Here is a 22,820-nt window from a genome sequence, read left to right as displayed (position 1 = left end):
AACAAACAATGCTTCTCATTGTGGACAAGATGGGCACATTTTTAGCTAATTTGAATCGAATAAGAATTCTAATGCTGATGGCCCTCTGAGTGATGTGGTTCAAGATAGAAAGTGTGGCAGTTCCATAACGTGTACATGACAAATCAAAAGGGCCTTCATCCCACAGTTTTCTTGTGAACAAAAGGTGAAAATGCACCTCAATGATATTTGTTAAAATTAAATGAAAATTCAGTTTTACTAAATACTTTAATATCAGACCATTAAAGGATCAGCTAGGAATCTTAAGGGTACATAAGGATGGTCACTGATGTCCAGTGTTCATAACTATCCAACAGCAGGGTTACTTGGGTAGTAATGATAAAAGGAAACATGAAACCACTTGATTGAGGGAATCCAAAAACTTGTCAGAGTCTGGTGGTTATTTGGAATGTTTCACATGTTTAATTCTTGAAGTCAAACACTAGATTATAGATATCACATAGCTATAAATATACCTATCCAATAAGAGTGAAGTAATTTTGAAATCCAATCTTTAAAGTAACTACTTACACAAACTATCAGTTTAAAAACAATTATAAGCTACATTCATGGATAAACTTTATTATTTAATATCATTTTCATTTTCAATTCTACCTTAAAATGTAAAACACAATAAACTATATTTACATCTCCAAGTTGTAACTACAGCTATGTAGTATCTACAATTCATTGTTTGAATTCCAGGACTAATGCGTATCTTCACCGTATTCCATATAATGTCTCGGTCACTGTTTACGAGACCGTCATTTTAGACCTGTGACACAACAAGTCATGAATCGTGCAACAGACAGTTTGTGATAACTTGTTATTCGGTAACTGTCTCGCTCTAACCTCAAACTATTGTTTTAGACACAGGATTAACAAAAGGATCACCAGCAATATAACCAACTTGCTTCATAAATGTGATGTCACATCCACCATTAAAACAATATGTACTTAATCCCTGGGTGGATTACATATAATTATCCAGTTTGTTGCCACTAGGAGTCCAGTACTTGAAATTTGAAGATATAATTAAATAACAAACTTTCTAGCAAGTTAGTAAATATAGAATTCATTGTTGTTCTATAAGCAAAGACATCTACACCACCTTTCTAGGGGCCACACACACTTCAAGATGTGCTGAAGGTGTTACCTGACAAAGAAACTTCCCTCGATATAATGGTCATAACAAAACTGCTGAGTCGTTTAGGAACCAAGCCACTGGGAGATTTTGAAGTAAAGTACCTCTACCATCCAGTTTGTGTGAAGGCAGCCGAAAAGTACGTAGATACTGTACCTTACGGTAAACTTAACTCACTAAGCTAAGCAGCACCGTTATTTGATACTGTACCTTACGGTAAACTTAACTCACTAAGCTAAGCAGCACAGTTATTAGATACTGTACCTTACGGTAAACTTAACTCACTAAGCTAAGCAGCACAGTTATTAGATACTGTACCTCATGGTAAACTTAACTCACTAAGCTAAGCAGCACAGTTATTTGATACTGTACCTTACGGTAAATTTAACTCACTAAGCTAAGCAGCACAGTTATTAGATACTGTACCTTACGGTAAACTTAACTCACTAAGCTAAGCAGCACAGTTATTAGATACTGTACCTCATGGTAAACTTAACTCACTAAGCTAAGCAGCACAGTTATTAGATACTGTACCTTATGGTAAACTTAACTCACTAAGCTAAGCACAATTTATGAGACAGTACTTCTGTTTACAGTTACTGTTTTGTTGTTAGGTTTCGTGCAGAGCTGAAAGACATCACTGCAAACATTCAAGCTCGTAATGAAAGTGCAGAGTTTCCCTACCCGTGGCTGGATCCCAGGATTATTCCAAATTCTATTAGCATCTAAGAGGCAGCAAAACTGTGCTTTAATTACAACATGGCATATGTAGTGAGTTTGTGTTTTTAATTTCGTATTAAAGCAACTTTTTGTTATAAAAATGTGTAAAACCAATACATCAGTGGTGTGAACTGAGTATTCAATCAACATTTATTCTTTAATCACATTTGTTTTCCTCAGGGTTCACATTTTTATTACTTAAGTATTGTTTCATTTCTGAAACAAAATATGCTTAACACAGTGTACCAACAATGGAACACACAATAGTACATGGAAAAATAAATACCTTTTTTTCTGGAAGACCACTCAATTACACTACCCTTCTCAGTTTGTCTCTGAAGAAGAAGGGTCCACCTTCTGAAAGCACTTTGGTTTCAGGTTGTTTACCCACATTGAACCCACATGTTTTTCTGAGACCATGAATAAAATATACAGATGTCACTGTGGACAAGAAAACCTTCAGAGTTGTTTCAGAAAGTGAACTATCCTGGTTCAGAAATATATGGATTATTAGGTTGGTTACAGTGATCAATGTTTCCAGTTACTGGGACAGTTGAAATATAACAGTAACACAGTACCATGTAAGATGAAGTTTAAACTATCGTTATGATATCACAGTTAATTCAACTTTGTTCTGTTTACTAAATTAATAAGATAACTCACATAAATAATCAGCAAATTCTACTAAACTCCAGAGGAAAATAGATACAAAAGCCAATCTTCCAAAACATTTATGTTTTTTCTCTCTCTCGTTATCATAAGTGTTTCTTAATATAACAAATGCCAGTAAGGTCAAAGAACTATAAGGTAGGGGACTTTACCTATTACTATAGCAACAGGTTCACCTATAAGTTAACTGTCATAAGGTACATTTATAGAAAATAATATTATTCAACAAACGTGATTAAGATAAGGTTATGAAAAAATACTCAAGTAAACTTCCATGTACAAGTTTTCATTCATTTATTGATGTAATAAAAATATTTTGTGATTTAATTGACAAGGCAAAGGTCGCCACTGACCAGAATTACATCAGCCAATCTCATGGTCACATTGTACAAGATATGAGCTCATATTATATTTCTCAAAAACTATACCAAGTGTAGTGTGTGCTTAAAAAATTCTCAGCTGACTTGTTTACTGCACAAAGAATGAATCCAATCAACTTGTAGAAAGTAGTCTGTAACTGACTCATAAATATAAAAATAAAAGACCTAAAAGAAACTTTTAAAAGTCCTAATAAACTAACCAACTATATATATTTAATTGGACTGACCTGCCTCATATTAAAACTTAAATAAGATCCGGTTCAGGTATTCCTGCTAAATCTCATAGTGTGTTATCAAACCACCACCTGTTTTGTAAAGAAAATAACACATTCAGCCAATATCTAACCACACCTGTACTTCTGCATGACATTGTAACATCCTAGTTTAAAACAATATTTATATATTTACACACAAGCAAAATCTACTGGTCATCAAATTGATGGTGAATATTGAGAATGTGCACCTAGATGTGACAGTCATCAGAAACTTAGTGTGAAAATCCTACTGTTTCTCTACTAAAAGGTGTAACCAGCAACCTGCAGAAAAATACAGATTACCAGACTAATCACAAAAATATAGTGATAGACATAATACATGTCACACAGAACAGTATAAACTATTGTACACTGTATTTAACAACCTATAAATTACTTTTAGAGAGTGAACAGTGGAAACTATTGTACACTGTATTTAACAACCTATAAATTACTTTTAGAGAGTGAACAGTGGAAACTATTGTACACTGTATTTAACAACCTATAAATTACTTTTAGAGAGTGAACAGTGGAAACTATTGTACACTGTATTTAACAACCTATAAATTACTTTTAGAGAGTGAACAGTATAAACTATTGTACACTGTATTTAACAACCTATAAATTACTTTTAGAAAGTGAACAGTGGAAACTATTGTACACTGTATTTAACAACCTATAAATTACTTTTAGAGAGTGAACAGTGGAAACTATTGTACACTGTATTTAACAACCTATAAATTACTTTTAGAGAGTGAACAGTGGAAACTATTGTACACTGTATTTAACAACCTATAAATTACTTTTAGAGAGTGAACAGTGGAAACTATTGTACACTGTATTTAACAACCTATAAATTACTTTTAGATAGTGAACAGTATAAACTATTGTACACTGTATTTAACAACCTATAAATTACTTTTAGAGAGTGAACAGTATAAACTATTGTACACTGTATTTAACAACCTATAAATTACTTTTAGAGAGTGAACAGTGGAAACTATTGTACACTGTATTTAACAACCTATAAATTACTTTTAGAGAGTGAACAGTGGAAACTATTGTACACTGTATTTAACAACCTATAAATTACTTTTAGATAGTGAACAGTATAAACTATTGTACACTGTATTTAACAACCTATAAATTACTTTTAGAGAGTGAACAGTATAAACTATTGTACACTATATTTAACAACCTATAAATTACTTTTAGAGAGTGAACAGTATAAACTATTGTACACTGTATTTAACAACCTATAAATTACTTTTAGAGAGTGAACAGTATAAACTATTGTACACTGTATTTAACAACCTATAAATTACTTTTAGAAAGTGAACAGTGGAAACTATTGTACACTGTATTTAACAACCTATAAATTACTTTTAGAGAGTGAACAGTGGAAACTATTGTACACTGTATTTAACAACCTATAAATTACTTTTAGATAGTGAACAGTATAAACTATTGTACACTGTATTTAACAATCCACAAATTACTTTTAGAGAGTGAACAGTGTTCTTTGATTTGTGGACACTGACTGTACTCCAGCTGTATATATAAACATATTTACATCAAACTAAAGACTGACTGTATACCAGCTCTGTGTGTATATATAAACATAAAACTGGATACTGAATGTACCCCAGCTATATACATATATGATCATCATACTAAAAATGGACTGTATAATCTATAAAGTCAAGATTCAGCCCTACCTTGTTTCAATTGGTGTAATTAGGAATGTATATTAGATCAACTTATCTACATTTGTACATGTACTAAAGTAGCAGGTGATATGCACTGAGTGCCAGTAATACTATTGCAAAATGCCATAAAGATTTCAAACTTTACCATCTTCTGTAATTGCATGTGTTCAAGATGCTGTAGCGGTTGGTAACATCTCTACCTTTCATTTAACCAATACATTTTACAGATATTAAATATGAACATTGACTTAGTGTGCTATTTTTTTCAAGGATGTCTTTAGAAATTTATAAATATATAAAGTAACACTGGGAATGGGCAGGTACTCTGACCCCTATGAAGCGTAAACTAATTTCTGATTGTGGGCATGTGTCAGAGTTGTTTATCTCACAAATGTAAGAAATTTTTACCAAGGGTCCTTCTCCAACACAACTAATAGATGCTGATTTATCAACCCTGGATTCATCCCTAGAAATAAATACATTTGAATGAAAATACAGGAATACCACAGTTAATACCTACAAATACTGCGATCATACATACATATAAAATCTATCATAATTCTACCAGTAGAATATCTACTCCTCCAGAGTCAAAGCAGCAAAAAAAAAAAATGTCTTCAAGAACACTAAGATGGAGAAACAAACCACCATACAGCATGAAGATGGTCAGATATTCCTGTTGAAGGAAGCCACCAATACCATAAGTAAACTAATTATTCTGCTTCCTGCAAGGAACCTAGTCAGCACCTGTCAATGCCATCTTTGGGATCGTCACTACAACAACAGAAAGCCTTAATGCCATGTCATACTTTTGCTGTCATTGAATAACTTAATCTGAAAGTTTTTCCAACTGTCTAGATATGTTCCCTCTCATCATTATCTAACTGTGGCAAAACTTCTCCAGTTCCATAACCAACAGCATGCGTACTTAAAATCTGGAATGACTCCAAACTGGTAACCTCAGTAACAAATCTCTCAAATAATTCTTGTCTTTCATTTGTAAAATGAAAGCCTACATCCTTCTTTGTCAGTTATATTAACTATTTTGTATGTACTCCAAAATGTAAAATAAAGTTTCAATAAAATTCTACAAGTGCCATTATAACAACCATCTTTGGTACTAAATAATGTTAACACACTATTTTTGGATCTGACATTACACCATCTGAGATAACCAGGTGACCAAGACAATTCAGTTTTGTTCCTTAAAAACTGGCAAAAAGAGAAATTTAATTTCAGGAGTGCCTTATGTAATATATGAGATACAAAGGTTAATATAGTTCACTGTTCTTTAAAACTTGCTGCAAAAACTATTAAATCATCCACCTAACAAAACACCTTCAGACAAAACCAGTCTCCAAAATGATAATGGACCATTAAGAAATTTAGAAGGCATATATCTAAAGTGCTACTCATCTAAAAGTAATATAAAGGCAATTTTATCTTTAGTTTGGCTCATTTTGAATTTTGTGCAAAGCTACACGAGGGCTATCTGCGTTAGCCTTCTCTAATTTAGCAATGTAAGACCGGAGGGAAGGCAGCTAGTCATCACCACCAAATCTTGGGCTACTCTGTTACCAACGAATAGTGGGATTGATCATAACATTATAATATTCCCACAGCTGAAAGAGCAAACATATTTGGTGTGACTGAGATTCGAACCTGTGACCCTCGGATTACGAGTCGAGTGCCTTAACCACTGGGCCTTTTATCTTTACCCTTTTCTCCTACTTCAACATATTAGTAAATAACTATTATCACGTTCATGAAAGAAAAGTACTAACTCTGACCGAACCATGGGTTTCTTGAATACAGTGGAACCCCTCCAAAGCAGCCACCTTTGGGACTGAGACAAACTGGCCTGATTAGAGGGGCTCCACTGTACATAATTAGGGATTATGTAAACACACAAAAAGGGACTGTGATTGAATGACCGCTTTCAAGGGGTGGCCGCTTAGAGGGGTTCCACTGTATTTGGCAATGGCTATATATCACTAATTGTGACTTGAGATAACCCCCTAAAGTCAATAAAGAACTTTACTTACAATACCTTTAGAAACTAACACCAATGAGGTAGCATAAAAGCTGCTACTGTCCTCTGCATGGTTTTAATTCTCACCTGTACTTCCCCAGAACTCTGTGCTATAGACGTACTGTTGTTAACATCACCTTATGAGTAAAGACCTACAAAAGTCTGTAATCAAATCAGTGTCTTTATTACAACAATCCTTCTTTAAATACAAGATTTCTAGAATATAAAAGATCTTCAACTTTAGCCATTAAAATGTAGAAGTTTACTTGTTTTAGGCCTAACATTAATTAAGCCTTTATTAAATACAGAGATAAGTTAACATTGTAATTTGTTTATGTTTTTTCCTTTAAGTTAGTTAGAGCTAAAATTTACTGTACTATACTTGATGACGAGAAACCCACATTCAATAAAAATGTATCTCATAACGGCTGGTATTGGTATTAACACTTTTATTGATAAGCAGAGAACAACTTTTTGACCTTTCTAGGTCATCTTCAGGTTAAAATGTTGTTCTCTGCTTATCAGTAAAACCAATACCAAGTGTTAATACCAAAACCAGCAATTGTGAGATATGTTTTTGGACTTAATACTATCAATAAAAAAACTTAAAATGTTATTTCACAATCTGATGCGAGACATTTTCAAAAACTTTGATATACTTTTAATATCTTTGTGCTCAAAACGTGTATTAATTGAAATGAAGTGTGCAGTGTTTTCAGGACAGACAGAAACTACTATTATAACAGATGCTGTACTCTGTACAACCATAATAACTGTCTTTTACAAACACACACATATACCCTTCTAAAATATACACTATACTACTGTAGTTACCAATAAATTTTAGTTTGTCTACACTTCTTATACTAGGTTACTTTGTTAATGTATTTATTTTGTAATGGTGGTGTTCCTTGTATTTTGTGTTATCTTGGTAACCTATCCCTTGGTGGGGTTAACACCATAAATCATAGATTGTCATAATCTCTTATCTTCTTCTCACACCTTAAGTACACCTGATTTCTGTTAATCTGTCATCTACAGATTCTAAAGAAACATGCCATATTGTTCTCTTGTCTAATATAAAATAGAGAAACCTGTGAAACCATGTTACTTGTCACAGACTTAAAGCAGCTGTTGTTGTTAGTACAGTGTTCTATCCCTGGGTAACAGTTTTGCCCTCACTTCAACTGTACCAATAGCAATATACAGATCAGCTTTATTACATGACTGAGTTCTACTGGTATGTGTATGAACTTGAACCAGTTTGACTTGAGATGTTTTACAGGTATTAAAGCTATATAGGGGGATACCAAATACTCCCAAAATTTGGGAGTAGAAACTAATTTCCTTCCCTCTGGTGAACAGTTCAAAATTAGGGATCGTGCAGGTAGCCTTAGTAGCACTGTCATAACTCAGAAAGAAATATAAAGTTCATATGGTCACATCTGTAACCCTGGTCACCATACTGCAAATTAGAACAGATTCAAATTAATCTAAAATAATGACAATAATAGGAACATTTCAATTACTAGAATATTTAGTATAATAAAGACAGTAATCATCAGAAATTCTATTTTTGATCAGTTGATTATTTTCATAACAACCAATTTAATTCATAACTTCAATTAACTGGTAACTCATTATTTTCAACATGGCACAAGTTGATGAAATCAATGTTCAACAGTAATGGATTATATCAATTAATCAACCTGATCTAACCAGCACCTACACAGTGAAATATCAACATTAATGGATTATATCAATCAATCAGATCTAACACAGTGAAACATCAACAGTAATGGATTATATAAATTAATCAACCTGATCTAACCAGCACCTACACAGTGAAATATCAACATTAATGGATATCAATTATTCAAGCTGATCTAAGCAGCACCTACACAGTAAAACATCAACAGTAATGGATTATATCAATTAATCAACCTGATGTAACCAGCACCTACACAGTGAAATATCAACATTAATGGATTATATCAATCAATCAGATCTAACACAGTGAAACATCAACAGTAATGGATTATATCAATTAATCAACCTGATGTAACCAGCACCTACACAGTGAAATATCAACATTAATGGATATCAATTAATCAACCTGATCTAAGCAGCACCTACACAGTGAAACATGAACAGTTATGGATTATATTAATTAATCAACCTGATGTAACCAGTACCTACACAGTGAAACATCAACAGTAATGGATTATATCAATCAATCAGATCTAACACAATGAAACATCAACAGTAATAGATTATATCAATTAATCAACCTGATGTAACCAGCACCTACACAGTGAAATATCAACATTAATGGATATCAATTAATCAACCTGATCTAAGCAGCACCTACAAAGTGAAACATGAACAGTTATGGATTATATTAATTAATCAACCTGATGTAGCCAGTACCTACACAGTGAAATATCAACATTAATGGATATCAATTAATCAACCTGATCCAACCAGCACCAACACAGTAAAACATCAACAGTAATGGATTATATCAATCAATCAACCTGATCCAACCAGCACCTACACAGTAAAACATCAACATTAATGGATATCAATTAATCAACCTGATCTAAGCAGCACCTACACAGTGAAACATGAACAGTTATGGATTATATCAATCAATCAGATCCAACCAGCACCTACACAGTAAAACATCAACAGTAATGGATTATATCAATCAATCAGATCTAACACAGTGAAACATCAACAGTAATGGATTATATCAATTAATCAACCTGATGTAACCAGCACCTACACAGTGAAATATCAACATTAATGGATATCAATTAATCAACCTGATCTAAGCAGCACCTACACAGTGAAACATGAACAGTTATGGATTATATCAATCAATCAGATCTAACACAATGAAACATCAACAGTAATAGATTATATCAATTAATCAACCTGATGTAACCAGCACCTACACAGTGAAATATCAACATTAATGGATATCAATTAATCAACCTGATCCAACCAGCACCAACACAGTAAAACATCAACAGTAATGGATTATATTAATTAATCAACCTGATGTAACCAGTACCTACACAGTGAAACATCAACAGTAATGGATTATATTAATTAATCAACCTGATGTAACCAGCACCTACACAGTGAAATATCAACATTAATGGATATCAATTTATCTACCTGATCTAAGCAGCACCTACACAGTGAAACATGAACAGTTATGGATTATATGAATCAATCAGATCCAACCAGCACCTACACAGTAAAACATCAACAGTAATGGATTATATCAATTAATCAACCTGATGTAACCAGTACCTACACAGTGAAATATCAACATTAATGGATATCAATTAATCAACCTGATGTAACCAGTACCTACACAGTGAAATATCAACATTAATGGATATCAATTAATCAATCTGATCCAACCAGCATCTACACAGTGAAATATCAACATTAACGGATATCAATTAATCAATCTGATCCAACCAGCACCTACACAGTAAAACATCAACAGCAATGGATTATATTAATTAATCAACCTGATGTAACCAGCACCTACACAGTGAAACATCAACAGTAATGGATTATATCAATCAATCAACCTGATCCAACCAGCACCTACACAGTAAAACATGAAGTGTTATGGATTATATTAATTAATCAACCTGATGTAACCAGTACCTACACAGTGAAATATCAACATTAATGGATATCAATTTATCTACCTGATCTAAGCAGCACCTACACAGTGAAACATGAACAGTTATGGATTATATTAATTAATCAACCTGATGTAACCAGTACCTACACAGTGAAATATCAACATTAATGGATATCAATTAATCAACCTGATCCAACCAGCACCTACACAGTAAAAAATAAACAGTAATGGTTTATATTAATTAATCAACCTGATGTAACCAGTACCTACACAGTGAAACATCAACAGTAATGGATATCAATTAATCAACCTGATCTAAGCAGCACCTACACAGTGAAACATGAACAGTTATGGATTATATGAATCAATCAGATCCAACCAGCACCTACACAGTAAAACATCAACAGTAATGGATTATATCAATTAATCAACCTGATGTAACCAGTACCTACACAGTGAAATATCAACATTAATGGATATCAATTATTCAATCTGATCCAACCAGCACCTACACAGTGAAACATGAACAGATATGGATTTTATCAATTAATAAACCTGATCTAACCAGCACCTACACAGTGAAATATTAACAGTAATGGATTATATCAATCAATCAGATCTAACACAGTAAAACATCAACAGTAATGGATGATATCAATTAATCAACCTGATGTAACCAGCACCTACACAGTGAAATATCAACATTAATGGATATCAATTAACCAACCTGATCCAACCAGCACCTACACAGTAAAACATCAACAGTAATGGATTATATTAATTAATCGACCTGATGTAACCAGTACCTACACAGTGAAACATCAACAGTAATGGATTATATCAATTAATCAACCTGATGTAACCAGCACCTTCACAGTGAAATATCAACATTAATGGATATCAATTAATCAACCTGATCTTAGCAGCACCTACACAGTGAAACATGAACAGTTATGGATTATATTAATTAATCAACCTGATGTAACCAGTACCTACACAGTGAAATATCAACAGTCATGGATTATATTAATTAATCAAACTGATGTAACCAGTGCCTACACAGTGAAACATCAACAGTAATGGATTATATCAATCAATCAGATCTAACACAATGAAACATCAACAGTAATGGATTATATCAATTAATAAACATGATGTAACCAGCACCTACACAGTGAAATATCAACATTAATGGATATCAATTAATCAACCTGATCTAAGTAGCACCTACACAGTGAAACATGAACAGTTATGGATTATATTAATTAATCAACCTGATGTAGCCAGTACCTACACAGTGAAATATCAACATTAATGGATATCAATTAATCAACCTGATCCAACCAGCACCTACACAGTAAAACATCAACAGTAATGGATTATATTAATTAATCAACCTGATGTAACCAGAACCTACACAGTGAAACATCAACAGTAATGGATTATATCAATCAATCAACCTGATGTAACCAGCACCTACACAGTGAAACATCAACAGTAATGGATTATATCAATCAATCAGATCTAACACAGTGAAATATCAACATTAATGGATTATATCAATTAATCAACCTGACGTAACCAGTACCTACACAGTGAAATATCAACATTAATGGATATCAATTAATCAATCTGATCCAACCAGCACCTACACAGTGAAATATCAACATTAACGGATATCAATTAATCAATCTGATCCAACAAGCACCTACACAGTGAAATATCAACATTAACGGATATCAATTAATCAATCTGATCCAACCAGCACCTACACAGTAAAACATCAACAGCAATGGATTATATTAATTAATCAACCTGATGTAACCAGCATCTACACAGTGAAATATCAACATTAATGGATATCAATTTATCTACCTGATATAAGCAGCACCTACACAGTGAAACATGAACAGTTATGGATTATATTAATTAATCAACCTGATGTAACCAGTACCTACACAGTGAAATATCAACATTAATGGATATCAATCAATCAACCTGATGTAACCAGCACCTACACAGTGAAACATCAACAGTAATGGATTATATCAATTAATCAAGCTGATCTAAGCAGCACCTACACAGTAAAAGATCAACAGTAATGGATTATATCAATCAATCAGATCTAACAAAGTGAAATATGAACAGTAATGGATTATATCAATTAATCAACCTGATGTAAACAGCACCTACACATAGTGAAATATCAACATTAATGGATATCAATTAATCAACCTGATCTAAGCAGCACCTACACAGTGAAACATGAACAGATATGGATTATATTAATTAATCAACCTGATGTAACCAGTACCTACACAGTGAAATATAAACATTAATGGATATCAATCAATCAACCTGATGTAACCAGCACCTACACAGTAAAACATGAACAGTAATGGATTATATCAATCAATCAACCTGATGTAACCAGCACCTTCACAGTAAAACATCAACATGAATGGATATCAATTAATCAACCTGATCTAAGCAGCAACTACACAGTGAAACATGAAAAGTTATGGATTATATCAATCAATCAGATCCAACCAGCACCTACACAGTAAAACATCAACAGTAATGGATTATATCAATCAATCAGATCTAACACAGTGAAACATCAACAGTAATGGATTATATCAATTAATAAACCTGATCTAACCAGCACCTACACAGTGAAATATTAACAGTAATGGATTATATCAATCAATCAGATCTAACACAGTGAAACATCAACAGTAATGGATTATATCAATTAATCAACCTGATGTAACCAGCACCTACACAGTGAAATATCAACATCAATGGATATCAATTAATCAACCTGATCCAACCAGCACCTACACAGTAAAACATCAACAGTAATGGATTATATTAATTAATCAACCTGATGTAACCAGTACCTACACAGTGAAACATCAACAGTAATGGATTATATCAATTAATCAACCTGATGTAACCAGCACCTACACAGTGAAACATGAACAGTTATGGATTATATTAATTAATCAACCTGATGTAACCAGTACCTACACAGTGAAATATCAACAGTTATGGATTATATTAATTAATCAACCTGATGTAACCAGTACCTACACAGTGAAATATAAACAGTTATGGATTATATTAATTAATCAACCTGATGTAACCAGTACCTACACAGTGAAACATCAACAGTAATGGATTATATCAATCAATCAGATCTAACACAATGAAACATCAACAGTAATGGATTATATCAATCAATCAGATCTAACACAATGAAACATCAACAGTAATGGATTATATCAATTAATAAACCTGATGTAACCAGCACCTACACAGTGAAATATCAACATTAATGGATATCAATTAATCAACCTGATCTAAGCAGCACCTACACAGTGAAACATGAACAGTTATGGATTATATTAATAAATCAAACTGATGTAGCCAGTACCTACACAGTGAAGTATCAACATTAATGGATATCAATTAATCAACCTGATCCAACCAGCACCAACACAGTAAAACATCAACAGTAATGGATTATATTAATTAATCAACCTGATGTAACCAGAACCTACACAGTGAAACATCAACAGTAATGGATTATATCAATCAATCAACCTGATGTAACCAGCACCTACACAGTGAAACATCAACAGTAATGGATTATACCAATCAATCAGATCTAACACAGTGAAACATCAACAGTAATGGATTATATCAATTAATCAACCTGATGTAACCAGTACCTACACAGTGAAATATCAACATTAATGGATATCAATTAATCAACCTGATCCAACGAGCACCTACACAGTAAAACATCAACAGTAATGGATTATATCAATCAATCAGATCTAACACAGTGAAATATCAACAGTAATGGATTATATCAATTAATCAACCTGATGTAAACAGCACCTACACATAGTGAAATATCAACATTAATGGATATCAATTAATCAACCTGATCTAAGCAGCACCTACACAGTGAAACATGAACAGATATGGATTATATTAATTAATTAACCTGATGTAACCAGTACCTACACAGTGAAATATAAACATCAATGGATATCAATTAATCAACCTGATCCAACGAGCACCTACACAGTAAAACATCAACAGTAATGGATTATATCAATTAATCAACCTGATCTAACCAGCACCTACACAGTGAAACATCAACAGTAATGGATTATATCAATTAATCAACTTATCTAACCAGCACCTACACAGTGAAACATGAACAGTAATGGATTATATCAATCAATCAACCTGATGTAACCAGCACCTTCACAGTAAAACATCAACATGAATGGATATCAATTAATCAACCTGATCTAAGCAGCACCTACACAGTGAAAAATGAACAGTTATGGATTATATCAATCAATCAGATCCAACCAGCACCTACACAGTAAAACATCAACAGTAATGGATTATATCAATCAATCAGATCTAACACAGTGAAACATCAACAGTAATGGATTATATCAATTAATAAACCTGATCTAACCAGCACCTACACAGTGAAATATTAACAGTAATGGATTATATCAATCAATCAGATCTAACACAGTGAAACATCAACAGTAATGGATTATATCAATTAATCAACCTGATGTAACCAGCACCTATACAGTGAAATATCAACATTAATGGATATCAATTAATCAACCTGATCCAACCAGCACCTAGACAGTAAAACATCAACAGTAATGGATTATATTAATTAATCAACCTGATGTAACCAGTACCTACACAGTGAAACATCAACAGTAATGGATTATATCAATCAATCAGATCTAACACAATGAAACATCAACAGTAATGGATTATATCAATTAATAAACCTGATGTAACCAGCACCTACACAGTGAAATATCAACATTAATGGATATCAATTAATCAACCTGATCTAAGCAGCACCTACACAGTGAAACATGAACAATTATGGATTATATTAATTAATCAACCTGATGTAGCCAGTACCTACACAGTGAAATATCAACATTAATGGATATCAATTAATCAACCTGATCCAACCAGCACCAACACAGTAAAACATCAACAGTAATGGATTATATCAATCAATCAACCTGATCCAACCAGCACCTACACAGTAAAACATCAACATTAATGGATATCAATTAATCAACCTGATCTAAGCAGCACCTACACAGTGAAACATGAACAGTTATGGATTATATCAATCAATCAGATCCAACCAGCACCTACACAGTAAAACATCAACAGTAATGGATTATATCAATCAATCAGATCTAACACAGTGAAACATCAACAGTAATGGATTATATCAATTAATCAACCTGATGTAACCAGCACCTACACAGTGAAATATCAACATTAATGGATATCAATTAATCAACCTGATCTAAGCAGCACCTACACAGTGAAACATGAACAGTTATGGATTATATCAATCAATCAGATCTAACACAATGAAACATCAACAGTAATAGATTATATCAATTAATCAACCTGATGTAACCAGCACCTACACAGTGAAATATCAACATTAATGGATATCAATTAATCAACCTGATCTAAGCAGCACCTACACAGTGAAACATGAACAGTTATGGATTATATTAATTAATCAACCTGATGTAACCAGCACCTACACAGAGAAATATCAACATTAATGGATATCAATTTATCTACCTGATCTAAGCAGCACGTACACAGTGAAACATGAACAGTTATGGATAATATGAATCAATCAGATCCAACCAGCACCTACACAGTAAAACATCAACAGTAATGGATTATATCAATTAATCAACCTGATGTAACCAGTACCTACACAGTGAAATATCAACATTAATGGATATCAATTAATCAACCTGATGTAACCAGTACCTACACAGTGAAATATCAACATTAATGGATATCAATTAATCAATCTGATCCAACCAGCACCTACACAGTGAAATATCAACATTAACGGATATCAATTAATCAATCTGATCCAACCAGCACCTACACAGTAAAACATCAACAGCAATGGATTATATTAATTAATCAACCTGATGTAACCAGCACCTACACAGTGAAACATCAACAGTAATGGATTATATCAATCAATCAACCTGATCCAACCAGCACCTACACAGTAAAACATGAACAGTTATGGATTATATTAATTAATCAACCTGATGTAACCAGTACCTACACAGTGAAATATCAACATTAATGGATATCAATTTATCTACCTGATCTAAGCAGCACCTACACAGTGAAACATGAACAGTTATGGATTATATTAATTAATCAACCTGATGTAACCAGTACCTACACAGTGAAATATCAACATTAATGGATATCAATTAATCAACCTGATCCAACCAGCACCTACACAGTGAAACATGAACAGTTATGGATTATATGAATCAATCAGATCCAACCAGCACCTACACAGTAAAACATCAAAAGTAATGGATTATATCAATTAATCAACCTGATCCAACCAGCACCTACACAGTAAAACATCAACATTAATGGATATCAATTAATCAACTTGATCTAAGCAGCACCTACACAGTGAAACATGAACAGTTATGGATTATATGAATCAATCAGATCCAACCAGCACCTACACAGTAAAACATCAACAGTAATGGATTATATCAATTAATCAACCTGATGTAACCAGCACCTACACAGTGAAATATCAACATTAATGGATTATATCAATTAATCAACCTGATGTAACCAGTGCCTACACAGTGAAACATCAACAGCAATGGATTATATCAATCAATCAGATCTAACACAATGAAACATCAACAGTAATGGATTATATCAATTAATAAACCTGATCTAACCAGCACCTACACAGTGAAATATCAACATTAATGGATATCAATTAATCAACCTGATGTAACCAGTACCTACACAGTGAAATATCAACATTAATGGATATCAATTAATCAATCTGATCCAACCAGCAGCTACACAGTGAAATATCAACATTAACGGATATCAATTAATCAATCTGATCCAACCAGCACCTACACAGTAAAACATCAACAGCAATGGATTATATTAATTAATCAACCTGATGTAACCAGCACCTACACAGTGAAATATCAACATTAATGGATATCAATTTATCTACCTGATCTAAGCAGCACCTACACAGTGAAACATGAACAGTTATGGATTATATTAATTGATCAACCTGATGTAACCAGTACCTACACAGTGAAATATCAACATTAATGGATATCAATCAATCAACCTGATGTAACCAGCACCTACACAGGGAAACATCAACAGTAATGGATTATATCAATTAATCAAGCTGATCTAAGCAGCACCTACACAGTAAAACATCAACAGTAATGGATTATATCAATCAATCAGATCTAACAAAGTGAAATATCAACAGTAATGGATTATATCAATTAATCAACCTGATGTAAACAGCACCTACACATAGTGAAATATCAACATTAATGGATATCAGTTAATCAACCTGATCTAAGCAGCACCTACACAGTGAAACATGAACAGATATGGATTATATTAATTAATCAACCTGATGTAACCAGTACCTACACAGTGAAATATAAACATTAATGGATATCAATCAATCAACCTGATGTAACCAGCACCTACACAGTGAAACATCAACAGTAATGGATTAAATCAATTAATCAAGCTGATCTAAGCAGCACCTACACAGTAAAACATCAACAGTAATGGATTATATCAATCAATCAGATCTAACACAGTGAAATATCAACAGTAATGGATTATATCAATTAATCAACCTGATGTAAACAGCACCTACACATAGTGAAATATCAACATTAATGGATATCAATTAATCAACCTGATCTAAGCAGCACCTACACAGTAAAACATCAACAGTAATGGATTATATCAATTAATCAACCTGATCTAACCAGCACCTACACAGTGAAACATGAACAGTAATGGATTATATCAATTAATCAACCTGATCTAACCAGCACCTACACAGTAAAACATCAACAGTAATGGATTATATCAATCAATCAGATCTCACACAGTGAAACATCAACAGTAATGGATTATATCAATTAATAAACCTGATCTAACCAGCACCTACACAGTGAAATATTAACAGTAATTGATTATATCAATCAATCAGATCTAACACAGTGAAACATCAACAGTAATGGATTATATCAATTAATCAACCTGATGTAACCAGCACCTACACAGTGAAATATCAACATCAATGGATATCAATTAATCAACCTGATCCAACCAGCACCTACACAGTAAAACATCAACAGTAATGGATTATATTAATTAATCAACCTGATGTAACCAGTACCTACACAGTGAAACATCAACAGTAATGGATTATATCAATTAATCAACCTGATGTAACCAGCACCTACACAGTGAAACATGAACAGTTATGGATTATATTAATTAATCAACCTGACGTAACCAGTACCTACACAGTGAAATATCAACAGTTATGGATTATATTAATTAATCAACCTGATGTAACCAGTACCTACACAGTGAAATATCAACAGTTATGGATTATATTAATTAATCAACCTGATGTAACCAGTACCTACACAGTGAAACATCAACAGTAATGGATTATATCAATCAATCAGATCTAACACAATGAAACATCAACAGTAATGGATTATATCAATTAATAAACCTGATGTAACCAGCACCTACACAGTGAAATATCAACATTAATGGATATCAATTAATCAACCTGATCTAAGCAGCACCTACACAGTGAAACATGAACAGTTATGGATTATATTAATTAATCAACCTGATGTAGCCAGTACCTACACAGTGAAATATCAACATTAATGGATATCAATTAATCAACCTGATCCAACCAGCACCTACACAGTAAAACATCAACAGTAATGGATTATATTAATTAATCAACCTGATGTAACCAGTACCTACACAGTGAAACATCAACAGTAATGGATTATATCAATTAATCAACCTGATGTAACCAGCACCTACACAGTGAAACATCAACAGTAATGGATTATATTAATTAATCAACCTGATGTAACCAGTACCTACACAGTGAAACATCAACAGTAATGGATTATATCAATTAATCAACCTGATGTAACCAGCACCTACACAGTGAAACATGAACAGTTATGGATTATATTAATTAATCAACCTGACGTAACCAGTACCTACACAGTGAAATATCAACAGTTATGGATTATATTAATTAATCAACCTGATGTAACCAGTACCTACACAGTGAAATATCAACAGTTATGGATTATATTAATTAATCAACCTGATGTAACCAGTACCTACACAGTGAAACATCAACAGTAATGGATTATATCAATCAATCAGATCTAACACAATGAAACATCAACAGTAATGGATTATATCAATTAATAAACCTGATGTAACCAGCACCTACACAGTGAAATATCAACATTAATGGATATCAATTAATCAACCTGATCTAAGCAGCACCTACACAGTGAAACATGAACAGTTATGGATTATATTAATTAATCAACCTGATGTAGCCAGTACCTACACAGTGAAATATCAACATTAATGGATATCAATTAATCAACCTGATCCAACCAGCACCTACACAGTAAAACATCAACAGTAATGGATTATATTAATTAATCAACCTGATGTAACCAGAACCTACACAGTGAAACATCAACAGTAATGGATTATATCAATCAATCAACCTGATGTAACCAGCACCTACACAGTGAAACATCAACAGTAATGGATTATATCAATCAATCAGATCTAACACAGTGAAACATCAACAGTAATGGATTATATCAATTAATCAACCTGATGTAACAAATACCTACACAGTGAAATATCAACATTAATGGATATCAATTAATCAATCTGATCCAACCAGCACCTACACAGTGAAATATCAACATTAACGGATATCAATTAATCAAACTGATCCAACCAGCACCTACACAGTGAAACATGAACAGCTATGGATTATATTAATTAAGCAACCTGATGTAACCAGTACCTACACAGTGAAATATCAACATTAATGGATATCAATTAATCAACCTGATCCAACCAGCACCTACACAGTAAAAAATAAACAGTAATGGATTATATTAATTAATCAACCTGATGTAACCAGTACCTACACAGTGAAACATCAACAGTAATGGATTATATCAATCAATCAATCTGATGTAACCAGCACCTACACAGTGAAACATCAACAGTAATGGATTATATCAATCAATCAGATCTAACACAATGAAACATCAACAGTAATGGATTATATCAATTAATAAACCTGATCTAACCAGCACCTACACAGTGAAATATCAACATTAATGGATATCAATTAATCAACCTGATCTAAGCAGCACCTACACAGTGAAACATGAACAGTTATGGATTATATTAATTAATCAACCTGATGTAGCCAGTACCTACACAGTGAAATATCATTAATGGATATCAATTAATCAACCTGATCCAACCAGCACCTACACAGTAAAACATCAACAGTAATGGATTATATTAATTAATCAACCTGATGTAAGCAGAACCTACACAGTGAAACATCAACAGTAATGGATTATATCAATCAATCAACCTGACGTAACCAGTACCTACACAGTGAAATATCAACATTAATGGATATCAATTAATCAACCTGATGTAACCAGTACCTACACAGTGAAATATCAACATTAATGGATATCAATTAATCAATCTGATCCAACCAGCACCTACACAGTGAAATATCAACATTAACGGATATCAATTAATCAATCAAATCCAACCAGCACCTACACAGTAAAACATCAACAGCAATGGATTATATTAATTAATCAACCTGATGTAACCAGCACCTACACAGTGAAATATCAACATTAATGGATATCAATTTATCTACCTGATCTAAGCAGCACCTACACAGTGAAACATGAACAGTTATGGATTATATTAATTAACCAACCTGATGTAACCAGTACCTACACAGTGAAATATCAACATTAATGGATATCAATCAATCAACCTGATGTAACCAGCACCTACACAGGGAAACATCAACAGTAATGGATTATATCAATTAATCAAGCTGATCTAAGCAGCACCTACACAGTAAAACATCAACAGTAATGGATTATATCAATCAATCAGATCTAACAAAGTGAAATATCAACAGTAATGGATTATATCAATTAATCAACCTGATGTAAACAGCACCTACACATAGTGAAATATCAACATTAATGGATATCAGTTAATCAACCTGATCTAAGCAGCACCTACACAGTGAAACATGAACAGATATGGATTATATTAATTAATCAACCTGATGTAACCAGTACCTACACAGTGAAATATAAACATTAATGGATATCAATCAATCAACCTGATGTAACCAGCACCTACACAGTGAAACATCAACAGTAATGGATTATATCAATTAATCAAGCTGATCTAAGCAGCACCTGCACAGTAAAACATCAACAGTAATGGATTATATCAATCAATCAGATCTAACACAGTGAAATATCAACAGTAATGGATTATATCAATTAATCAACCTGATGTAAACAGCACCTACACATAGTGAAATATCAACATTAATGGATATCAATTAATCAACCTGATCTAAGCAGCACCTACACAGTAAAACATCAACAGTAATGGATTATATCAATTAATCAACCTGATCTAACCAGCACCTACACAGTGAAACATGAACAGTAATGGATTATATCAATCAATCAACCTGATGTAACCAGCACCTTCACAGTAAAACATCAACATCAATGGATATCAATTAATCAACCTGATCTAAGCAGCACATACACAGTGAAACTTGAACAGTTATGGATTATATCAATTAATCAATCAGATCCAACCAGCACCTACACAGTAAAACATCAACAGTAATGGATTATATCAATCAATCAGATCTCACACAGTGAAACATCAACAGTAATGGATTATATCAATTAATAAACCTGATCTAACCAGCACCTACACAGTGAAATATTAACAGTAATGGATTATATCAATCAATCAGATCTAACACAGTGAAACATCAACAGTAATGGATTATATCAATTAATCAACCTGATGTAACCAGCACCTACACAGTGAAATATCAACATCAATGGATATCAATTAATCAACCTGATCCAACCAGCACCTACACAGTAAAACAT

General features: G+C 32.9%; 1 protein-coding gene and 1 long non-coding RNA gene across 12 annotated transcripts in view; one reads left to right on the top strand and one right to left on the bottom strand.

The window, feature by feature from the left end:
- The window catches only part of LOC143247708 (allene oxide synthase-lipoxygenase protein-like), a 49,480-nt gene extending 47,497 nt beyond the window's left edge, over window positions 1-1,983 (top strand). For 2 of the 3 annotated variants that reach the window (XM_076496124.1, XM_076496125.1), the window contains 2 exons: window positions 1,138-1,301; window positions 1,777-1,983. In XM_076496124.1, coding sequence (XP_076352239.1) covers window positions 1,138-1,301; window positions 1,777-1,891 — 279 coding nt within the window. In that variant the 3' untranslated portion in view covers window positions 1,892-1,983. The remainder of the gene's footprint in view (window positions 1-1,137; window positions 1,302-1,776) is intronic. The other variant, XM_076496127.1, reaches the window with a different exon arrangement.
- The window catches only part of LOC143247710 (uncharacterized), a 53,576-nt gene that overhangs the window by 2,442 nt on the left and 28,314 nt on the right, over window positions 1-22,820 (bottom strand). The window contains exons 2-4 of one of the 9 annotated variants that reach the window (XR_013026680.1): window positions 7,014-7,088; window positions 5,303-5,360; window positions 3,159-3,236 (exon numbers count right to left, since the gene is read on the bottom strand). This is a non-coding gene — a long non-coding RNA (uncharacterized LOC143247710). Of the gene's footprint in view, window positions 1-2,168; window positions 2,370-3,158; window positions 3,468-5,302; window positions 5,361-7,013; window positions 7,089-22,820 lie in introns of all 9 variants that reach the window. The other 8 variants (XR_013026673.1, XR_013026674.1, XR_013026678.1 and 5 more) reach the window with 8 other exon arrangements.

The sequence above is a fragment of the Tachypleus tridentatus genome, chromosome 3, assembly GCF_004210375.1.
Source record: "Tachypleus tridentatus isolate NWPU-2018 chromosome 3, ASM421037v1, whole genome shotgun sequence".
NCBI classification, from domain to species: Eukaryota; Metazoa; Arthropoda; class Merostomata; order Xiphosura; family Limulidae; genus Tachypleus; species Tachypleus tridentatus.
This window is presented reverse-complemented; position numbering and strand designations above follow the sequence as displayed.